General features: G+C 34.3%; 3 protein-coding genes and 1 pseudogene across 3 annotated transcripts; 1 reads left to right on the forward strand and 3 right to left on the reverse strand.

Moving 5' to 3' along the window:
- Positions 1-802: 802 nt before the first annotated feature.
- On the reverse strand, positions 803-5,435 carry LOC133876292 (uncharacterized). The gene is made up of 4 exons (XM_062314569.1): positions 5,069-5,435; positions 2,161-2,248; positions 1,694-1,858; positions 803-1,519 (listed from the first exon to the last, which is right to left on the reverse strand). The coding sequence occupies exons 1-4, from the start codon at positions 5,433-5,435 to the stop codon at positions 916-918; spliced, it is 1,224 nt and encodes a 407-aa protein (XP_062170553.1). The 3' UTR covers positions 803-915.
- Positions 4,953-7,125, reverse strand: LOC133875598 (uncharacterized). Its single transcript, XM_062313775.1, has 2 exons — positions 6,894-7,125; positions 4,953-6,708 (listed from the first exon to the last, which is right to left on the reverse strand). The coding sequence occupies exon 2, from the start codon at positions 6,698-6,700 to the stop codon at positions 5,645-5,647; it is 1,056 nt and encodes a 351-aa protein (XP_062169759.1). The 5' UTR covers positions 6,701-6,708; positions 6,894-7,125; the 3' UTR covers positions 4,953-5,644.
- An 8,800-nt stretch (positions 7,126-15,925) lies between these two features.
- Positions 15,926-17,243, forward strand: LOC133876293 (F-box protein At1g55000-like). The gene is made up of 2 exons (XM_062314571.1): positions 15,926-15,997; positions 16,845-17,243. The coding sequence occupies exons 1-2, from the start codon at positions 15,926-15,928 to the stop codon at positions 17,202-17,204; spliced, it is 432 nt and encodes a 143-aa protein (XP_062170555.1). The 3' UTR covers positions 17,205-17,243.
- A 2,793-nt stretch (positions 17,244-20,036) lies between these two features.
- Positions 20,037-21,173, reverse strand: LOC133876294 (uncharacterized; annotated as a pseudogene).
- Positions 21,174-22,710: the final 1,537 nt, after the last annotated feature.

Below are 22,710 nucleotides of genomic sequence, written 5' to 3' on the forward strand. Positions count from 1 at the left end.
AAATAAAATTAAACAAACTAAATTAAAAATAAAAAAACTTAGTTTGACATAGTTCGATTACACTCCCAATTGTGGGGGTTGCTGAATGCTGAGTAGGTCTAGGAATCCCATGAAAAAAGAAAATGAAAGTATAGAGTTTAGTTTTTTTTTTTTTTTTTTTTTTAAAAAAAAAAAAAAGAAAAAAAAGAAAAAAAGAAATTCTGATTTCATTCATGAACATAAACCACAAGAGCAAAAAAGCTCTTAAAGAACCAGAGTAGACAACTTTGATACCACAATATCTCTAATATGACAATATCTCAAAATATATATCTTTGGGAATAAAAACGACTATGCCTCAAAATACTCCAAGGAGATGAAATTGTCGTAATTATATTATATCATTTATATGTGAAAGAAAATTATTTGTATTTCACTTAATTTCTTGGCTTCATTAGTCTTTGGGTTTTCTGTTATGTCAATATATATTCTGGTAATCAATTTTTCAAGTGCTTAATTAATTAGTTTCTTCTTCTCTCTTACGGTAGCAATTATTAATTTATTTTCCCTGCAAGATAATAAAATAAGTATACGATCGAACAGGTAAAAATAAGTTGCAATTGTGAAAGCTGGGTAGCTTTCACAATAAAAATCAAATATATTAACGCAAATATGTTCAAGCAAATATATATATCTGCTTGAATATATTAACGCAAAGCTTCCATGCATGTTCTCCCTCGTCAAATTTAACAATAAAAATCAAACCCAAATAATAATAAATATATAAATAAATAATGGTAAGAAAAAAGAGTTAATTATTAAATGACAACACTGAAAAGATATTTCTGATTATTAATCGAACAATTTTCCATGTAGTTTTTTTGGACATCAACCAGAAATTACAATTCACACCGGCTGCGTAGACTGAAACACCAATCATCTTCTTAAGCACCAAGAATCAGCGTGAAGACTGAAATTACATTTGACACATTCAAAACTCAAACCATAGCAAAAATCACCACATTTATTACATCGAGGATGGGCGCCCTTGCTCTTGTCAACAAAAGCGAGGGGATGTTCGTGCGTGTCAAACTTATAAGTCTTCCCAAACTTGATATTTGGATATTCTCCAAGAATGCATTTGGGGTGCGCAGGAAAATCGAGATCTGCACAATAGTAGAACCAATGCTTTGGATTTCGTGGTTGTTCACAAATATCACAATAATACTCGTCATCAGAATCATCTTCACTTTTATAACAAAGTGTGAACAATTGTTCATATGATCTGTATCTTATGATAGCCAGTAGTGTAACGCATCTTAAATCCAGAGTAAATTTACAATCATCACTGGAAGCGCAACAAAAGATTATTCCGTCATTATCACAAGAACTGCACTTCTCATCATTTGATGTGCTGGAGAGAATAAGTTGGTGTGGGTCATGACCTTTATGGTTCATGATGTCAGATCTCAAACTGCATTGGACATCAAGGTCGAAGTTGCATTTGTCACAATGGTAGACGAATCCATTAGAACGGCATCTACAAGCATTGCAAATAAAATACTTATTAACATAAAGTGACTCTGTGAGGAGAATGAGGGGGTGTTGATGAAGTGGGTGTGAATTTTTGCTGGGTAATTCAACACAAGATTTGTGAAGAAAGAATCTGCATTGAGTACATGTGTAAAATGGAGGTGAGATAGGCCACATACACCCGTCACATTTTTCATCGTTCTCAAGCTGCTCATCAATAAGCTTCAAGTCATGCTCGTGACTAATGTGTTTGATTTCCACGGCTATTTCAATATTGTCCTCTCCCAGTTTGGATTTCTCGACAACATATGGTAATGGATCAATAGATCCGCCATCAACCCCGGATCTTCGTATTTAGCCATACTTGTTGATTCAATACGCTCCCACTGTTCCCCTTCCTTATTTATATTTGCAGCACAATGAAGATGGGTAACGAAATGACAAGTAGAGCAATAATAAACCATGTAGTTTGTGTTCACATTTTTAACACAGAGTAGGCAAAGTCGATGGTCAGATTGATTGAGCTGAGGCTTGAGGGATTTGGTAAGGTGAAGAGGGTGTCTATGACGGATATGTTTGAAAAGCAATGGACCAAAAATACATTCTTCTGTATGGACCAAAAATGGGCAGAGAGCACATAAGTAAAACATGCCTTTGGCTTCTTTCCCACAGGCGTCGCAAGTGAAAGAAACAGATCTCCGCATGAGGGTCAATGGGTGTTCATGATGAATTTCAGCTTAGACGGTGAGCGGTAGAGAAGCACATGTACTTTCAAGGCTAAAATTACAGTCAGAACAATGGTAACTCAAGCCCCATATATGCTCTCTATTGCAACCATCGCATTTGCGTTTCTTCCCGTACAAATAATAATGGGTGAGAAGGAGGGGATGTTTGGGGTGCAACGGGTGCTCCAACTCGCGGGGTAGTTCTGCACATGATTTATGAATGATGAACTCGCCGCACTCTTTGCAACTGTAATTAGGACCCGATATTTTTTTTCTGCACCCATCGCAATATGGTATTCTATAATTCTTGTCTAGCTCTTCATTAAAGATCAACAGATGACGCTCATGGAGGAAATGTCGAAGCTCCCCCTAACTCTCCATCTCACTCTGTATTACACAGAACTATATCTGTGTAAGGGAACTCTTTAATTAGTAACAAGGATAGTTTTTTTTTTTTTTTTGATAAATGACTTAATTTGTTTATCCTAAAGTCATAAATTTGTATACCCTAATTTAAAATTGACCCCTCTAACTCCGTCCCTATCTAGTTGAATAGTGGGAAATATCCACCTCTTTAATTTTTTTTTTCTTTTTTATTTTTATTTTGTTGTTCACTTATATATATATACTAAAACTATTTTATTTTTCTGTTCACTTATTCTCGTTCAATTTATTATTAAAAACAAAAAAAAAAAAAAAGAACGATAGACAGATAGAACATAATAATAACATCATGCTAGCAAAGAAATAATGTTGTCAGAACAAAATAATACAACTGAAAATAAGAGATAACAGTAAAAAAAAAGAAGAGAGAGTAGTACTTACTATACTATGGAGCTTCGAGCTTGTTGTGCTTCTTGTGATCACAAAGACCTTTTACACCTTTGCAACAAGAAAATACAAATTTGTTGTGCCTCCGAAACTATGACAGAGGTGGGTTTATAAAGAATTTAATTTCTTATTTTCTTTGTTTTTACGTCTTCTTTTTCTTTTTTATATCCTCATTTATTCTCTTCCTTTATCCTTATCTTTGTTTTCACCCTATTCTTTTTTTTTTATTCTCCGTCTTTTATATATATATATTTTATGCTCCTTTACTTTATTCTCTACTTTATCCTTTTCTTCATTGTTGGACATTCTTTTCTTAAGAGCTGATATCGATTGTCGGCCTGATCACCATAATTAAGAGCCAATAATATTGAAGGTTAGCGGGTTATATATATTTCTTCAATGACAATGAGGTTATTTATATTTCGGCCTAAAAAATTAATTTAGAAAAAAAAAAAAAAAGGAATAAAAGAAATGACATTAAAATCATATAAGCATGCATCAATTAATACATCATACAAGTGCTTTTCATATGTAAGAGGAACAAATAGCATTTTTATAGATTAAGTTAAAGGAAGCTTATCTAATCTAATTTAGATGAAAATTCTGCCCTTTTATGGACATGTGGATATTACAGGATAAAAATAGCTATTTCATTCCACCATATGTCATTCTTAGTAATAGTTATTCATTTTCTTAATGGAATAGTCATCTCGTGTATTAAACATAACTTTAGGCTAACATGGATTTAAAGGAAAAAGGATAACCGCATAAAGCAATGTTATTAACAAAAGAGTTCACTTAAAGTGAAAGCATTGACTAAATTGAAAAAATGAACATATGGGCTCGCATTCAAAGAAGCATAGACGCTCACGAAAATATATATATATATATATATATAATAAAATAAAAGACAGGTGTAGTGGTATTTAAAATTTAATAGAGTTTGTGACATCATTTTTGGCTTTGTTGAAAACACAGTGGACTAATGCATATATATCAACATTAGTGGACTAAAATTCATTTTTCTTAGTGTTGTATATTGATGAAACAGTTGAAATGAAAGATGTTGGAGAAACATCTTTTCTACTTGGTATTGAGATGCATCATGATAGGGCACGTGACATTAAACATTTCTTGGACAATTACCAATTGTAGAACTTGTTGATGACTTCGGCAGACACGTGGTCAACTATTTCTTTTCTTTGATCCTTTTACTTAGCGGATGTTTGTTCTTCTGATTTCTGATTATTCACTTTTGATTGTTTTAAAAAAAAAAAAATGTAACCATTTTGTCTTCTAATCATAAAAAACAGTTTTTAAAAAATATTTTTGATTGAAAGAAATGGTACCTTAGTATAGTTGTTGTCACTTTAGACAACTAGAGCAAAAGGACCAACAGGCAGAAACTGTGTTTGATTACAACCTCTAATCTACTCTTGATTATACGTGTATATATATCAGTTATCTTGTAAATCTTATTCTACACATAAATACAAACATCTTCCCTGCATATTCTGGGATTATAGAAAAAAATTACCAAACAAAACCCTCTGGTCACTCCTAATCTCATTTAAGGAGAAAATCTTTTGGCATCAACATGGCAAAATACTTTCATGTTAAGGTTGCACAAGCAAACAATGTCAATTATTAGTTGCCCAAAAAAAGTCCAGCAGTTTTTTTTTTTTTTTTTTTTTTCTTAAGCTAAGATTTGAGCAGTTAAAATGTAATGAGTTTAATGAAAAATTCCATTTATTTTGTTTGCTAGATTCTGTACATTGTGTTGGTTGATTTGATATGTAAATTACTTATTTATGTCATTATGTGTTTGTTTCACATGCACTCGCAGACTGCCAAAAATAAAGAGGAATTTTAAATAACACTGAAAAGATAATTCTGATTAATAATAAAGCAGAAAATAGATAATAGAAGTTCCAAGTCCTATTTGATCAAGCACAGGTGGTGAAGACTGAAATTACATTTGAAACATTCAAAAGTCATACCATGACAAGAATCACCACATTTATCACATGGAGGATGGGGCTCCTCGCTCTTGTCAACAAAAGTGAGGGCATGTTCGTGCATGTCAAACGTGTAAGTCCTCCCAAACTTGATATTTGAATATTTCCCAAGAATGCAAGCAAGATGAGCAGCTAAATCACCGCCATATGGAGAATAGTAGAACCAATGATTTCGAAGTCGTTCTTTTCCACAAATATCACAATTATATTCATCATGATAATCATCTTCAAATTCAAAACAAAGAACGAACGTTTCTTCATTTGAATTTGAGTATGGTTTGCATCTTACGGTAGGCGGTAGTGTAGCGCATTTGAAATCTAGATTGAATTCACAACCACAACGAAGCATTTGTCCTTTAGAATCACAAGAATTGCACTTACCAGAATATGATGCGCAGGATAGAAAAAGTCGGTGAAAATGACATTCATGCCTAAAGGTGTCAGATATCAAACTACATTGGACATCAAGGTCGAAGTTGCATTTGTCACAACGGTAGACGAAGCCATTACAATCACGCCCACAAGCATAGCAAGAAAAAGAAGGAAAGTACGGTGGCTCTAGAAGGAGAGTGAGGGGATGCCGATGAAGCGGGTGTGATTTTTTCTGGGAAATTCAACACAAGATTTGTGAAGAAAGAATCTGCATTGAGTACAAGTATAAAATGGGGGCTTGATAGGCCACAAACACCCGTCACATTTTTCCTGTTTCTCAAGCTCCTCATCAATAAGGTTCATGTCATGCTCATGACTAAAATGTTTGATTTCCACGGCTATTTCAATGTTGTCATCACCCACCTTGGATTTCTTGACAACATATGTTAAGGAATCAATGGATTCATCAAGCCCCGGATCTTCGCAGCTTAGCATACTTGTTGATTCGATAGGGAACGTATCTTGAAGGGAATTGGGGAGGTTCAGAGGGTGGCCGTGACGAATCTGTTTGGGAAGCAATGGGTAGGAAGAACATTGTAGGTGAACTAAGAAAGGGCAGATAGCACATAAGTAAACCATGCCTTTGCCTTGTTTCCCGCAGGCGTCGCAAGTGAAAGAGAGAGATCTCCGCACGAGGGTCAAAGGGTGTGCATGAATTTCAGATTGGATGGTGAGCGGTAGAGAAGCACATTTACTTTCAAGGCTAAAATTACAGTCAGAACAATGGTAAATGAAGCCCCATAGAACCTCTGTATTGCAACCGTCGCATTTGATTTCCCTCAACTGGGAATTTTTGAGACGAGGGGGATATTTGGGGTACAAAGGGTTCTCCAAGTCCCATTCGATTTCCCTCTTCCAGGAATACGCATGGATGAGACGAGGGGGATATTTGGGGTGCAAAGGGTGCTCCAAGTCCCATTTGATTTCCCTCTTCCAGGAATACGTATGGATGAGACGAAGGGGATATTTGGGGTGCGATGGGTGCTCCAACTCATTGGGCAGTTGTGCACATGATTCATGAAGGACGAAACAGGAGCACTGTCTGCAATTGTAATTAGGACCCAATACTTGATTTCCGCACCCATCGCAGAGTAATCCTCCACAATCCTTGCTCACCACCTCTTCATTGAAGGTCAACGGATGCTTGTGGATGAAATGTCGAAGTTCCATCTCTCTCTCCATCTCCCTCTCTGTTACACGGGAATAGCTCACAAAATGCATCACAGTTCAAATAAACAATAACAGTTAAACAGCACCCAGAGGCTTATGAAGCTCCCAAGTTCAAACCAGCAGACTAATTCACATAAGGAAAAAACAAGAAAAAGAAAACATAATGACACTCAAATCACATAACCAAACATCAATTAATACTCACAGCAAGAAGAAATCTGATTTTGGCTTAATCAAGCTCCCAAGTTCAAACCCCGGTTCCCCTTCGGATGAATGTTAGATTGTATAAAGAGATGAAGAATATTACAAAATATTTTCGAAGGAGAAGAAGATAGAAACCCTAGAAGCTGCGAGAAGGAATTCATGGGAGTAATGGGCAGTGAAATTTCAGATGAACTTAAAGCGGCGTCAGAAGGTAGGAGGAATGGTCAGTGTGTCGAGTTCTAATTGGTGGAGCTGGAATAACGTGGTAGGTTTACTTTTTTATATCTGAAAAGACTGAAATTGGTGGCAAAATATTTCAATTTCAATTTGTGCCCGGGCGGATAAATATTTTCGTGGATGCCCAAAAGGTTTGTTTAATGGTTTTTTTTTTTTTTTTTTGTAAGTTTGTTTAATGGTTTTAAATCATGCGGTTTTAGAAGTTTTGTTTAACCGTTTCAAGTCATGCGATTTTTGGCAAAAAAAAAAAAAAAAGTCATGCGATTTGAATAAATAATAAAGATTACAAAATGGAGTTGAGTATTTACCAAAATTTGTATAAATATAGTGAAATATAATGAAGCCTTGTTTGTTAACGTTTTTTTCACAGTTTTTTAGAATTTTTTTAAGAAATTGGGGGGCCATGGCCCTTGCCAGCCCCCTCCCCCCGTCTCTGGTTGAAGCCTAAAGGCCATCCAATTTTGATCAGTTAATAAACAGGTTGACCTATTTATGAATCGAATTCATTTAACTTAAATCAAAACTTTATAATTTTGTGTCGTGTCGTATTTATGTCAAATTAGTGGAACGTACTAAAAGCTATCCTTCCTTTTAAAAAAAAAAAAAAAAAACTATTGTGCATGTAATATAGTTTGCTTGGAGAACCAGGTTCAAAACGTATTTTGAAATCTACGAATATAAAAAATTTAAAATAATGATGCACAACAATAATTTAAGAGAAACAAAAAAGAAGATGAATTGATTTGTTTTTTCATTTCTATGAAATTATAATTTAATCTACGAGGACCAAAATGAATCTTATATACTTGAAGAAGTTCAAAATGAATATTTTATTTGATATTTCTCCTGTGATATTTAAAATAATGAATATTTCTCCTGCTATCCTGGAGTGCTTTTTATGGACATGGGGATATTTGATATTTCCAAGATGTCTTCTTGCGTATATCATATATGAGCCCACATGCCACTGTTGCCATTATTTTCCATCCTTGGATATAATAAGTGGTTTAATGGGTACTGGGTGGGAGGCCCACTAACACTCGGGTTAGTTCCAGTAGAATAACCAACTTATTCGGCCCAACAAATAATAGTCCGATTCTTCCTCCAATAAGCTTTTCTCTTCTATTTCCTTTCTTTCTCTCAATTTTCTCTATCTTCGAGGCATAGGACAACATAGAGAAATGAATTTGATCACTTGCATATTTCTCATTTTTTATTCATTAAATTCATGCCACTAAAGAAAAAAAGTGTTCATATTTCTCTTGGAATTATTATAATCTCGCAATGAGATAAGAGGAAAGAGGGGGGAAAAATACAGGAGACCTCAAAAAAATTATTAAAACATAAATTATAATTTATATCAATACTAGGATGAATCCCCCGATTTGGTTCAACTTGCATTGAGTTGTCTACAACAATCAAGTGTTAGTCATGTAAAACGTAATTATAATGAAACGGCCTACTGACTTGCGAAAGAAACCTTCATTTTAAAGGATGAACATGTCTTTTTCAAATAAACCTTAATGTGTATCTTTTTTTGAAAAGAAATCCTTGTCTCATTAAATGGCAATATTACAATAGTCTTTCTAGATACAAACCGACAAAGAACTAGGAAAAGAGTTAATTCACAGTTGGTGGAGAGATATAGAAACAACAAGCTTAGCAACTTCATGGGCCACACTGTTACCACATCTACGAACAAAAGAAAAATCATACAAGTCAAAGTCAGAGAGTTTAGAAATAATATCACAGACCACTCCCCCATATTCATCGGATGAAACATCACATTTTTTCAAAGCCTCCACAATCACCATAGAATTACCCTCCAACGTAAATGACCAAAGACCCAGCCTCCTCGCAAACTCAACTCCTTTTCTTGCCGCCATCGCTTCAGATGAAGCTGAATCCGAAATATAAGCCACGGTCAAACACATGACACCACGGACTCCACCCTAAATATTGTGTCTATTGAGCATTGTACTTCAAAAAAAAAAAAAAAAAACTTTACCATATGGATTATATATTGAAGTGCCATTAGACAATCGTGGCCAAAATTTCAATTATTAACCTTAGGCATTTACTACCCCTGGAGCTGCCTAAAAATATACTACCCCATGTATAATATTTAAGAATAAATGCCCACCCTGAAGAAAGAAAGCCCCTCCCTCTAACACCGGAATCGTGAAGAATGAGAATTGAAAATGAAGGAAAATGGAGTTTTGAGTTTTGGAAAAGGAAGAGCATGGCTAAGCCAATTGGGTTCATCTTGGTGGCCGGCATATTCTTCTTTTTTGTTGGGTCTCAAATGCTAGTTTACTTCATTTTTACTAAACTGGTGAGGCTGCTGTGAGTAGTTTTGGGTGTTTTTATTAAATTGTCTTACCAAAATAGCTAAAAAGCTATTTTATTTTACTATGATAAAGTTTTGAATTTTATGTCTCTTAGTGGTTTGTCTTGGCTAATTTTCTAACCTATCCTGGCTATCCAGTATCATTGTTTAAAATTTGTCATTTTTCACCTCTAAAACATGATATTTCATGGATTAGCTGGCGATAGTATTCAAAGAAAAGGCCAAAGGTAATTACAGGATTTCAAGGCCTGAGGCCGATGTCATTTAGATTTAAAGTTAAAATATTTATAAATGTATTGGTTTGTATATTTGAGTAATTTGAGTTAATTACTAAGATAAAGTTGTAATGGAAAATGTAGTTAGAGCCTCTGGCAATGTATTAATGACAATTGTTAAACGAAAAAAAATTAGAAAAAAAATAGAGAGAAAATAATAAAATATACTTTTATAACATGTCTTGGCTTTAGCATGTTTTAGCTTATTTTGTTATTATTATTATTATTATTATTATTATTTTTCCTTTAGAGTTGAGGTGTTCTAAATGCGATTCAGATATGTGCTACTATTGGCCACATGACTCTGTCCACCATTCTGCTTGACTTTCAGATGATCATCTTCAAGAACTAGTTGTTACTGATGGATCGCTTTCAATGCCTTATACTTTCTTAAATAAAGTAAACAACGACCCAAGAAAAACTTTACAATATGATATAATAATGACCCTGTTTTTCTTTTTTTCAAGCAATGATCCAATTGAATAGTAAAATAATTAGGTTTCATCTTCTGATGGGACATGTCGCACTAAAATAAACAAGAGGTAGGGTTAATTTAATTATAATCAATCTAGAACAAGGCTAAAGTCTTATTTACCGTATTGATATACGACTATTATACAACGATTATAGTCCTGAAAATTAGTTTTTCGATCGGTACTTGTGAAAAGAGAAAAAAAAAACAAAAGACTTATTTTTACTTTTTCATCATTCTACTTATATGACAATAGTATACTAGTTTATTAAATAACATTACTCTTTACTTTTTAGGAGGGAGTCATATTTGGAATGGAAATGATCCTTCAATTGAACTGGTGTTTAGACAAACTATTCCCAGCCATCAGATTTTGTGTTTTTGAGATTTTAGAAAGTCAACCATTTTATACTTATGCTCCGTTTGTTTTGGCGTAAAATGTTTTCAACATTTTTTTCGGTGTTGGTGGGGGCAAAAATAATGGTCAACGGAAATCATTTTCAGTTTAACCGTAAAAGTCTCTTTAATTTTTGAAAACAATTTCCGGATTTAAATTCTTTATTCTTTCACGCACGTTTGTGGAAATCCGTCACCGCCGAACATTGAAGTTTGTTGGTAGCCCGACTCTACTGTCGAAGATTCCCAAATTTTAGTATTCGATTGCTGGAATTCGACGGTACTGGCTAGATTTGGACGGACAAGATTCTAGACAAACTAGTCGGAATTCGGACAATACAGCTAGCCGGAATCTGGAAATTTTTGTCGGATTCCAGCCAAACTAGGCCGGAATTTGACAAGTACGGCCGGAATCTAAAATTTCTGCTGGATTCCAGCTAAATTGGGCCAGATTCTGGCGAAACTGGCCAAAATCCGGTGATGGTGGCCGGATGTCGCCATATTCCGGCGGCATTTACCGAATTCCGTTTTACGCCGTTGGTGATTTTTCGGAAAATATTTTCAAAAAAATCAATTTTTTTGAAAAATGATTTTGTTGAAAATATTTTACGACAAAAAATATTTTTCATCAAAACAAACGGAGCATTAGTAATTTATTAGAAAAGCTAATGAAATTAGGAAACGTGGGTAAAACTATTAGGAACGTTGAGAAGTCTGGATGGACTGAATTTGGTCATAAGTTGGCAAATCAAGCCAATTAATCATTGGTAGATTAGTTTGGAAAGATGAATAATTGTAAGAGATAAAGGGAGCTGAGCAACGCAACCTTTCCGTGTGATTGGAAGGGAAATACAAAGAAAAGAAAGGCGTAGATGGAGAAGCTTTTTCCATGTTTGGTTAGAGGGGCAGACGAAATTACATTACTACTCACACATACGGCTTTGGCCTTTTACTGATCCACGGTCCTACAATTTGCACTTTTGCTTAAACTAATTTGTGCCAAATACTTATGATTCTTAAAAGGATTGAAATCTCAGACTGAGATTGGGTATTGGTAATGCACTCTTAGCAATGATTTTAATTTGGGCCTTTTTATTTTAAATGAATGGCCTAAATTCTGCTACATAATTTTAAAAATCTCTTTTTAATAGCCACCGTCCTTTATATCAGTCCCATCTTCAGCGACGCACCATTACTACCGATCTTTCACCATCAATGCTATTTGGGGTGACCAAGCACCCCTCTAGTTGCTTTAGGATGGGTGAACCACTCTAGTGACTACAAGGGTGGTTCGACTATCTAAAATGACCTTTGAGGCTGATAAATCATTACAATGACTAAAAAGAAATAGTTCGATCACCCCTAATGACAGTTAGATATGGTCCAACTACTCTTGTGACTATTAGGGTGGTTCGATCACCTCAAAGCAACTAAATTGTGGCTAGCCACCCCTAATGGTGGTGGTGTGGCGGCAAGGGTGGCAATGAAACTGGTGAAAGTGGAGACAATTATTGAAAGAGAGATTTAGGTTTTCAAATTATGTAATAGAATTTAGATTGTTCATTTTAAGTGAATGACCCATGTGAGAACATTTGTACAGAATATATATAACACCTTAAATATTGCACCCGATCTCAATCCCAATTGCCCAAACCTCATTTCAGCAAAGCCAGCAGGCCTTCCCTTGATGTTGTTTTTCAAGAAAAACCTTAAACTATGTCATTTTTATCTTCATTTCCGCCAAAGGGATTAAAAAAAAAAAAAAAGCATACAAATTTTAAAAACTGTTTGTTTTGTTTTATCGTAGACAGCTTAAAATTAGATGAAAAATCTAAAAAATAAAAGCATATATCCATTTAATTTTATGTTATTCTGAAATTTAAATTTATTTTTTTAAAAATTATTATCGAAATATATATTATTTGAAAACTTTCAATATATTATGTAAACAAAAAATTGGCTCTATCATAAGATTCATACCTATGGTACTCTGTTCAGGCCGTATGGATTTGAGAACTGTTTGGTTGCCAAGAAAGAGTAGGAAACGACAACAAAATTATTCTTTCTTTTTTCTTTTCTGTTCTGTTGTCTCTCTAGTGTCCTAGTTATGGTGGTTAACTATAACTATTCTTCAAAATTGTTAAGAAAGTAGATAAGAAGAAAGAAAAATTAATGTTTACACGCTTTGCTTGGTTTCTGCGAAAACTGAGGAAATACAAAGAAATTATAGAATTGCATTGATGGAGAGAGGTGGAGAGAGGAGAGGAAGAAGCTTGTATCAGTTTAGCATTGAATGATCTGTTGTGATGTCAGTATTTTCCTTGATAAAGTGAAATAGGTCATTCGATATGTTTCAATGTGCTGCCAGGCTTGCAAGTATTTGTACTAAGGAAGCCTCGCTTGTAAATTTTAGCTTTTAGTTGGTGATTGCTAGTCTCTTGACTCTTGCAAGACGTACATCATGCCCTCTGCATAAGACTCTAATGGAGCGGAGCAGAGCCGAGTGTCGAATGTTCGAGCTCGGTTCTTTTAATTTTTTTCGAACACGAGCTGAGTTCAAATTTATCACCTAGCTAAATAATTTGTCCAACCTCTGTTTATTTATTTTTCGAACGAGCTCAAATTTGTTTAAGAGCTACTCAATTAACTTATTCATTCCATATATAAAATAAATGTAGTTTTTTTTTTTTTTTTTTTTTGTAGCTGTATTCTAATTATTAGTTATTTAATATAGTTAAGATTTATTATTTTAGTAATTAGAGAAATTAAACCAAATCTTGAACAATCTAATCTCGAGTTTATATGTTTATCTTATAGTATGTATTATATTCATTACACATACACACTCACATATATATACACATTAACCCGCTTATATATATACACACATACCCATCGATATTCAGACTCACAATTACAATAATTCAAATTATATATTATGAAGAAAATTTCTTTTTATCTTTCTAAACACTTAACATGTTATCTTTATAAAGTTAAAAAATAATATTATAAAAAAAATATATATGAGTTGGTTTGTGGCTTATTATTAATATCAAGCCCTCAACTCTCTGTTACTATCTCTTGGCCAGCATCTTGACAGAACAAAATAGAAAGCAAGGAAACAAAAGGGAAGGATATATATATATATATATATATATATATATATATAAAAGAACTCTTCAGGATTTTTTATTTTTATTTTTCGGTAATACTCTTTTCTTTTTTTTAAGTGCTTTTAACTCTTCCAAAAACACCCTTTATCTAGAGAGTTCTATGAGCGTGTTAAAGAAACAATGTAATAAGAGAAGAAAAAGAACTAGGACCTACATCTTCTTCAAGTTCTCCTTTTATTACCTTTTTTTTTTTTTTTTTAAAAGACAAGAACAAGCTCTCTACTTCTTGTGCATTTGGTGGGTAAAAGAAAAGATAACCACTACAACTCTCACGTGGACCCATTCTTCCTCTCTCTTGTCTCTTTTTCTTCTTTTGTCTTATAAGGAAAATAATCAAATAATTTATACATATATATATCACTACCTTTTAGATAAGTTTTGATTAAAATTGGTTTGTTTGGGGATTTTACGTGGTTTATACCAAATGAGTTTATATTGAAATTCCTAGAATGTTGACGATTTAGTCTACTAAGTTATTGACGATTTAGTCTACTGAGTAGAAATGTTGATTTATAAATATAGACAAGTAATATAATTTGGAGATCTATGGTTACATGTTATAGGATACCTTAGTTTAAGTTTTAGGCTTCAAATCTCAAAATATTTCTCTAAACTTCTTCTTGCAATTTATTTAGGTAGAAGGTAGCTAAAATACTACTCAGAAAATATCAGGTAAGGGAAACACTACCTCAAAGCCCCAGCAAAGTTTTAATAAAACTTTTTCAAAAGAAAAAGTCGGGAATTTTCTTAACTCTTTCAACTCTTTTAATATTACTTGTCTTTTTATAATACCATTATAATAATGCTCTTGTCATATGATGTGATTAAAATCTCATGTGATCATACATAGCTTATATATGTTACATATGAGCAAAGGATGGCATCATAGTATATGTTATGAAATCATAGTTTTCAAAGGCATATGTTACATATGAGCAAAGGTTGATATCATAGTACATGTTTCACGTGCACACAGTTTTACCCCCGCGGCACCAGATATCCGGATTCCACAGTTTCATAGTTTCATAGGGTAGCAAGGCAAACACACTGAAGGACGGTTATGCGAAAGTGTGTGCTACCAGCCAATGTGGCCTTCACCTAGGGAAGCTCCCAACCCGGTACGGCTCTCCCCTGTGACGACAGGATGGGCTCATAGTTGTCTTTTGTGACAAGCCAAACGTGCGCCGCTCATGGTTAATTAGCGGATATTGGACCAAGGGTGGATAAAACTTACACGCTGCATAAATGATTCATGCACCATTCATGCTACATTTGATCTAATTATATGTCATTTAACTGTTTCTTTATTTGCTAAATTATTTGAGCTTTATTTAGAATTCTTGAAAAATATCATGCTCTTGTTTGTTGTGCTTTTCTTACTGAGTTGTCGAACTCACCCCTTTTTTTCCCAAATCTTTTCAGATGACACTGTAGATCGGAGTCTTTTCTTTATGGATGGCATAAATCCCACCCTTAAGAGCAATAGATCGATAAAGACCGGCCTAACTTTTGTATTGTACATATTTATTTTGACTTCCTAGAATTATGATGTAATAACTAAAGAATTACTATATATATATATATAATGAAATATAGCCATGTGATAATCCTGGGAAAATGTGTACATGTTTTAAATCATAAGAATGTTTTATAGTTCAAGTTCGCGTTCTCCTTATATCTCAAAATGGGGGCGTGACATTATACTAGCCTATACAAGTCAAGTCAAGTTTATACAAGTTCGGCTCAATTTATAAACGAGCTTAAATTTTTGTTGAAAATCTCAAGTTTCTCATGAATGGAACCATTATCATTGTAGCCAGTGAACTTGATGTTGAGGAAGAATGCATCATGCAAGATTGGTTCACTAGCGGCCGAGCATCTTATGTCAAAAGGACCAACGATTTTGACCAACGACGATGAAGGAGGAGTAGGAGTAGGAGCTAATTTGGACGGAATCGAATGATTGATAGAAATACCGGGAAGATAGTTTGGCAAGCAAGATCTTCTACTGGAAATGAAGCTATCTTCTACAGGAGTAATTTCGTCGGATAGGTTGGAGTGAGGGAGCCCAGTAATGTCTGTATATATGCCGGATTGGTGCCAGGATCAATGGCAAAATTCAGTTAATAAATGAACCAAGCCCAAGCCAAGCCCGAGCCTGTTCGCAAGCGGCTTTATTCATTTACAACCCTACTGCGTGAGGTTTTAGCTTTCAACTCATAAATCTACCATGTAGAGGTTCTTGTTTATGTAATTTGCACGCCTTTGTTGTCACCATCATAAGAGGCTAGAGGAAGAAGGTAGGTGGGGGGATTTTACGATCTTAAGTATCCTATATGGATTAGTACAATCTTAACCAAGTGTATATAAGTTATTAGGCATCTTTTCCTTGCAAGGCGATTTTCAACGGTGAAATCTACTTACGGTTTAGTATCATTTGATATTAGAACCAAACACCTTGTCACAAGTTCGAGTCACGAAGAGGGGTGACCTATGGGATATAATGGGTCATTGTGGATGTCGACTACAAAACGTGTGATACTTATGATTCTAAGTGTCCTACATGGCTTAAGTACAATTTTAATTATGTGTATAGCTTTTGAACGCCTTCTCTTTGCAAACCGGTTTTCAAAGGTAAGGTCTACCTAAAGTTTCGTATCATGGAACATTTACCAATGGTTTGATGATGATACTTGATGGAGAATTGGTTGAAAACAAGATGAGTTGAATTATGGATAAATGTAATCATTTTTATTGAAACACTGGTGCCAAAGCTTCGCACTAGAATGGCTGTTGCCACATGAGCATTCTCCATATGAGACATTTCTTGGACAAATATCAATTGTCGAACTTATTGATGACTTGGCCAGACACATATTCATCTATTACTATGCTTTGATCCTTTCCCTTCGTGGAAACATGTTCTTCTGGTTATTCACTTCCGATTGTAAAAATTTTTGTAACCCTTTTGTCTGCTAACCATATAAAAGTTTGTTTTCTCTTCAAAGTCATTGACCTTTCTTTTTTATTTTTATATTTTCGTTAGCAGGTTATGGAGATAAAAAGTTTGAACAACATGATATACTCAAAGGAGAGGTTGTTAATCCCTATAAGCAATCCTGATATTCTTGTAAATGGGACATGCTACATGGAGCTAGATAGCTATGCGAAAAGGGAAGTGGCAGTGTTGTATCTTGAAGGTGGTCCTGATAGAAAGTCTAGCCATTTGCTGAAGAAGATGACTTCTGAACAAGGGAAGAGGATGGTTCTTGATTCGTTGGAGAGAAGCATGCAAGTTGATGATGGGACTGCCCAATATTACTTGTCTATTTCTAATGGCGATCCTCTGGCTGCACTCCCTGAATTTTCCGAGGACCTTAGGTGGGAGAGGCAAGAGGGCTTGGCCTAGTTTTTCAAATACTGTCCAGCTTAGCTACTTGGGACTTGGAAGCACATTATAAACTGTGAAGATTGGCCAAGACATTATGAATATGGCTCTCCGTTGTCCAGGCGTTCTCCTTGAACGTGTTTATGCTCTTTAGCTTCTATAGAAAGTTTACTACTGCTAATCCGTCCTCAGTTGATCGTTGTCCTCTCTAAAGCACAGGGGAATCGAGTTTTCTTCATTTCGTCCTGGGTACCCTTTCGATGATGTAAGTTAGTGACGCTTAACAAAATATGACATTTTGTCTTATAATGGTACATGTTTTGTGTATGATTCTGCCTACTGAATGTGTATAGCAGTGATTGTATTTATAATTGTAAAACGTGATCTCCTTTACAAGTGGATGTACATGATTCAATTTACAGATGACTTTATGTTTGAATTACAAATGACTTAAGATAAGATATCCTATCTGCTATACATTATCCTTGTCTGAGTTGTTGAGCTTCTTGTTATCCTTGAGTTTGCTGTTATCCTCTTCAGGCTCTTCTAATCCACTACTACGCCCCCTCTAACTTGACGGTGAGGAACAAACGTCGTTGAAGCTGGATTCTAAGAATGAAAGTTGTTTAGACACGAGAGGCTTTGTAAGAACATCAACATGTTGATCCTTACTAGACAGGAAACATATATCTAATGCCTCGTAGGGGCCCGATGAACCGTTGATCCCCAAGCCGACGGTTGGTCACCAGGGGGACATACAACCTCAGATACTTTTGGCCGTTACTAGCCGAAGGGGCTCAATCTGAGGGCGCTTCAACCAATGATACCTAAGGGGGTTACATAACCGACATAGTACATATATGCAAAGTCGGTTATACAAGAAAAATGTTTTGCCCCAAAATTTTTTTGCCTATTCTTAATTCGGCGTCCTAGAAGAAAAGATTAATCTTATAAATTAAAGAATATGATAGGTGAGGGGAACTTAGGAAAGATCTCCAGAAAGATCTACCATCTTCCATGTCAAACCTTTGACTTCTGACACCTTCAAGATCTAGCCTACTTGCCTTATTTAGAACCGCCCCTATAAAGGAGATCAAAGGCCTAAGTCTAAGGTACACATACAATTCACCCTAATTTTTTTTAGCCTCCTATCCTTCACAAAATTATCCCACTGACTTAGGCATCGGAGTATTGCCTGCCAATATCGCTCAGCGAGTCACTTGATAGACATTTTTATTTGGATTCAAGTGGTGCGGTCAACTGTATCAACAATTAGTATGGATTTACGAATAAATAAAATATATAAACGACGACAATATTTTCTTTATATAAAAAGTAAATAAGTTAATCGGGCAGTTCATGAACGAACTCGAACTCATTTAAAAAATAAATAAAGTAGTTTGAATTAATTATTTAGTTCAATAATAAGCTCGAGCTTAGCTCGTGTTGAAAAATATTAAATAAATCAATTTAAAAAAAAAAAAAAAAAAAAACTTAGCTTGGCATAGCTCGATTACGCTCCCAATTGTGGGGGGTTGCTAAGTATGTCTAGGAATCCTATGAAAAAAGAAAATGAAATTATATGAGGCTTTTGGATAAGTATAAGGTTTAGTTGATATATGCTTCTTATCCATGGTGAATAAAAACGACTATGCCTGAAAATACTCTCAAGGAGATGAAATTGTCGTTATATTATATGTGAAAGGGAATTAATTGTCGTTATGTGTTGAAAACTAAATTCAATTAAAATATTTAAATTTAAATTAATTGTATTTCACTTTCTTGGCTTCTTTAATTAGTCTTTGGGTTTTCTGTTATGTCAATATTCGATCTGGTAATCAATTTTTCAAGTGCTTAATAAGTTTGTTCTTCTCTTACGGTAGCAATTATTTTCCTAGAATCACATTTTGTTTTACAGGAAATAGGAATTAAATTACCATAGTCGCCCATTCATTCAGAAGGAAAAATCACAAACATTCTTCACTTTTTTATTATTATTATTATTATTATTATTATTTTTTTTTTTTTTATGTTCAATGTCTATCTACATAGCATGATGAGCATCTATAATTTATTTATTTTTTATTTTTTCTTGAGCGACTAATCAAGGGAGGGGTTGCTAATCCCTATAAAAAGATAATAAAATAAGTATACGAACAGGTAAAATAAGTTGCAATGCTGGGTAGCAAAGCTACCATGTTCTCCCTCGTCAAATTTAACAATAAAAATCAACCCAAATAATAATAATATAAAAAAGGTAAGAAAAAAGAGTTAATTATTAAATGGCAACACTGAAAAGATATTTCTGATTAATAATCAAACAATTTTCCTTGTAGTTTTTTTATAAATTGGATACAAGTCGTAAAAACAAAGACACAACTCAACTAAGCACCATTGGTGAAGACAGAAATTACATTCGACACATTCTAAAGTCAAATCATCACAAGAATGACTACATTGATTAAATGGAGGATGAGCGCCCTTGCTTTTGTCAACAAAAGTGAGGGGATGTATGTGCATGAAAAACTTATAAGTCTTCCCAAACTTGATATTAGGATGCTCTCCAAGAATGCATTTATCTGCACAATAGTAGAACCAATGCATTGGATTTCGTGGTTTTTCACAAATATCACAATAATACTCATGATCAGGATCATCTTCACTTTTATAACAAAGTGTGAACGATTGTTCATATGATCTGTATCTTATGGTTATGATAGTCGGTAGTGTAGCGCATTTGAAATCCATAGTAAATTCACAATTATCAGTGTAAGCGCAACGAAAGATTATTCCGTCATTATCACAAGAACTGCACTTCTCACGATTTGATGTGTTGAGGAGAATAAGTTGGTGTTAATCATGACCTTCATGGTTCATGATGTCAGATCTCAAACTGCATTGGACATCAAGGTTGAAGTTGCATTTGTCACAACAGTAGACGAAGCCATTACAAGGGTGTCTACAAGCATCACAATAAAAAAACTTATAAACATTAGGTGACTCTGTGAAGAGAATGAGGGGGTGTTGATGAAGTGGGTGTGACTTTTTCCTAGGTAGTTCAACACAAGATTTGTGAAGAAAGAATTTGCATGGAGTACATGTGTAAAACGGAGGTGAGATAGGCCACATACACCCGTCACATTTTTCATCATTCTCAAGTTGCTCATCAATAAGCTTCAAGTCATGCTTGTGACTAACATATGGTAATGAATCAATGGATTCCTCAAGCCCCGAATCTTCGAATTTTAGCAAACTTGTTGATTCAATACGCTCCCATTGTTGCCCTTGCATATCTATATTTGCAGCACATTGAAGATGGGTAACAAAATCACAAGTAGAGCAATAATAAACCATGTGGTTTGTGCTCACATTTTTAACACAGAGTAGGCAAAGTCGATGGTCGGATTGATTGATGTGAGGCTTGAGGGATTTGGTGAGGTGAAGAGGGTGTCTGTGACGGATTTGTTTGACAAGCGATGGGTAGGAAGTACATTCTTCTGTGTGGACCAATAATGGGCAGATAGCACATAAGTAAAACATGTCGTTGCCTTCTTTCCCACAGGCGTCGCAAGTGAAACAGTTAGATCTCCGCACCAGGGTCAATGGGTGTTCATGATGAATTTCAGTTTGGATGGTGAGTGGTAGAGAAGCACATCTACATTCAAGGCTAAAATTACAGTAAGAACAATGGTATCAGAACCCCTGTATATTCTCTCTATTGCAACCGTCACATTTGCTTTTCCCCTTGAACAAATTCCAATGAGTGAGAAGGAGGGGTTGTTTGGGGTGCAACGGGTGCTTCAACTCACGGGGTAATTCTGCACATGATTTATGAATCATGAACTTGCAGCGGTTGCAAATGTAATTAGGGCCTAGTATTCTTTCCCAGAACACATCGCAATATGAACTTCCATAATCCTCATATGTCTCTTCATTGAAGATCAACGGATGGTCGTGGAGGAAATGTCGAAGCTCCCCTTCTCTCTCCATTTCCCTCTCTATTACACGGAACTATTTCTGTACAAGGGAACTCTATAATTAGTAATAAGGATAGATTTTTTTTTTTTTTTTGATAAATGACTTAATTTGTTTATCCTAAATGAAGTAAGTAATTTGTACACCAAAATTTAAAATTAGCCCCTCTAGCTTCTTCCCTATCTATTTGGATAGTGGGAAATATCCACCACTTTAATTTTTTTTTTTTCTATTTTATTTTGTTGTTCACTTATATATATATATATATTCAAAACTAAAATTAGGTGAGGGGAGAAAACCTATTTTATTCTACTGTTCACTTAATCTTGTTCAATTCATTATTAAAAACAAAAAACAAAAGAAAGAAAGATAGACAGATAGAATATAATAATAACACATATTATAACATCACACACACACATATATATATATATATACTAGAAAAGAAATAATGTTGGCAGAACAAAATAATACAACTGAAAATAAGAGATATCAGTAGAAAAAAGAAGAGAGTGTAGTACTTACTATAGAGAGCTTCAAGCTTGTTGTGATCACAAAGACCTTTTACCCCTTTAATTTGGTACAAGAAAATACAACTACGACAGAGGTGGTTTATAAAGAATTTCATTTCTTCTTTTCTTTTTTATATGCTCATTTATTCTCTTCCTTTATCCTTATCTTTGTTTTCACCCTATTCTTTTTTTTTATTCTCCCTCTTTTGTATATATATATATATATATTTACGCTCCTTTATTTTATTCTCTGCTTTATCCTTTTCTTCATTTCTGGACATTCTTTTCTTAGGAGTTGATATCAATTGTCGGCTTGATCACCATAATTAAGAGCTAATAATATTGAAGGTTAGCGGGTTATATAAATTTCTTCAATAACAATGAGGTTATATATATTTTGGTCTAAAAAATTAAGCAAAAAAAAAAAAAAAAAGGAATAAAAGAAATGACACTAAAATCATATAAGCATGCATCAATTAATACAGTGCTTTTTATATGTAAGATGGACATATAACATTTTTATAAATTAAGTTAAAGGAAGTTCTTTTTTAAATGAAAATTTTGTCCCTTTTTATGGACATGGGAATATTTTCAAGCCATGATTAATGAGAAAACAAAATGAACAATCATGTGTTGGGCCAAGTTCGCATTTAGGTCAAGTCATGGGTTTTCTAATTTTATTTCGGCCGAAAACCTATTTTTCGATCGAGTCAGGAGGTGGTTTAGTTTAATGGGTAGGAGGCCCACTAGCACTCGAGAGGCGTGATATATATTGAACTAACTCCAGTCGAATTACCGAACTTATTCCGCCCAATAATTAGCCTGACTCTTCCTACAATAAGCTTTTTTCTTTTATTTCCTTTCTTTCTCTCATTTTTCTATCTTCTCTTTTATTTCCTCTCATTTTTCTATCTTCTTTCTCTTTTAAGCATTTCTTTCAACCAAAAATTGTGAGTGTTGCGTATTTTGATTTAAAACTCCATCATATGGATGTTAAGACAACATTTTAATCCTATGATTACTATGTTTATTTATTGAAA

Source organism: Alnus glutinosa, chromosome 8 (genome assembly GCF_958979055.1).
Source record: "Alnus glutinosa chromosome 8, dhAlnGlut1.1, whole genome shotgun sequence".
NCBI lineage: Eukaryota > Viridiplantae > Streptophyta > Magnoliopsida > Fagales > Betulaceae > Alnus > Alnus glutinosa.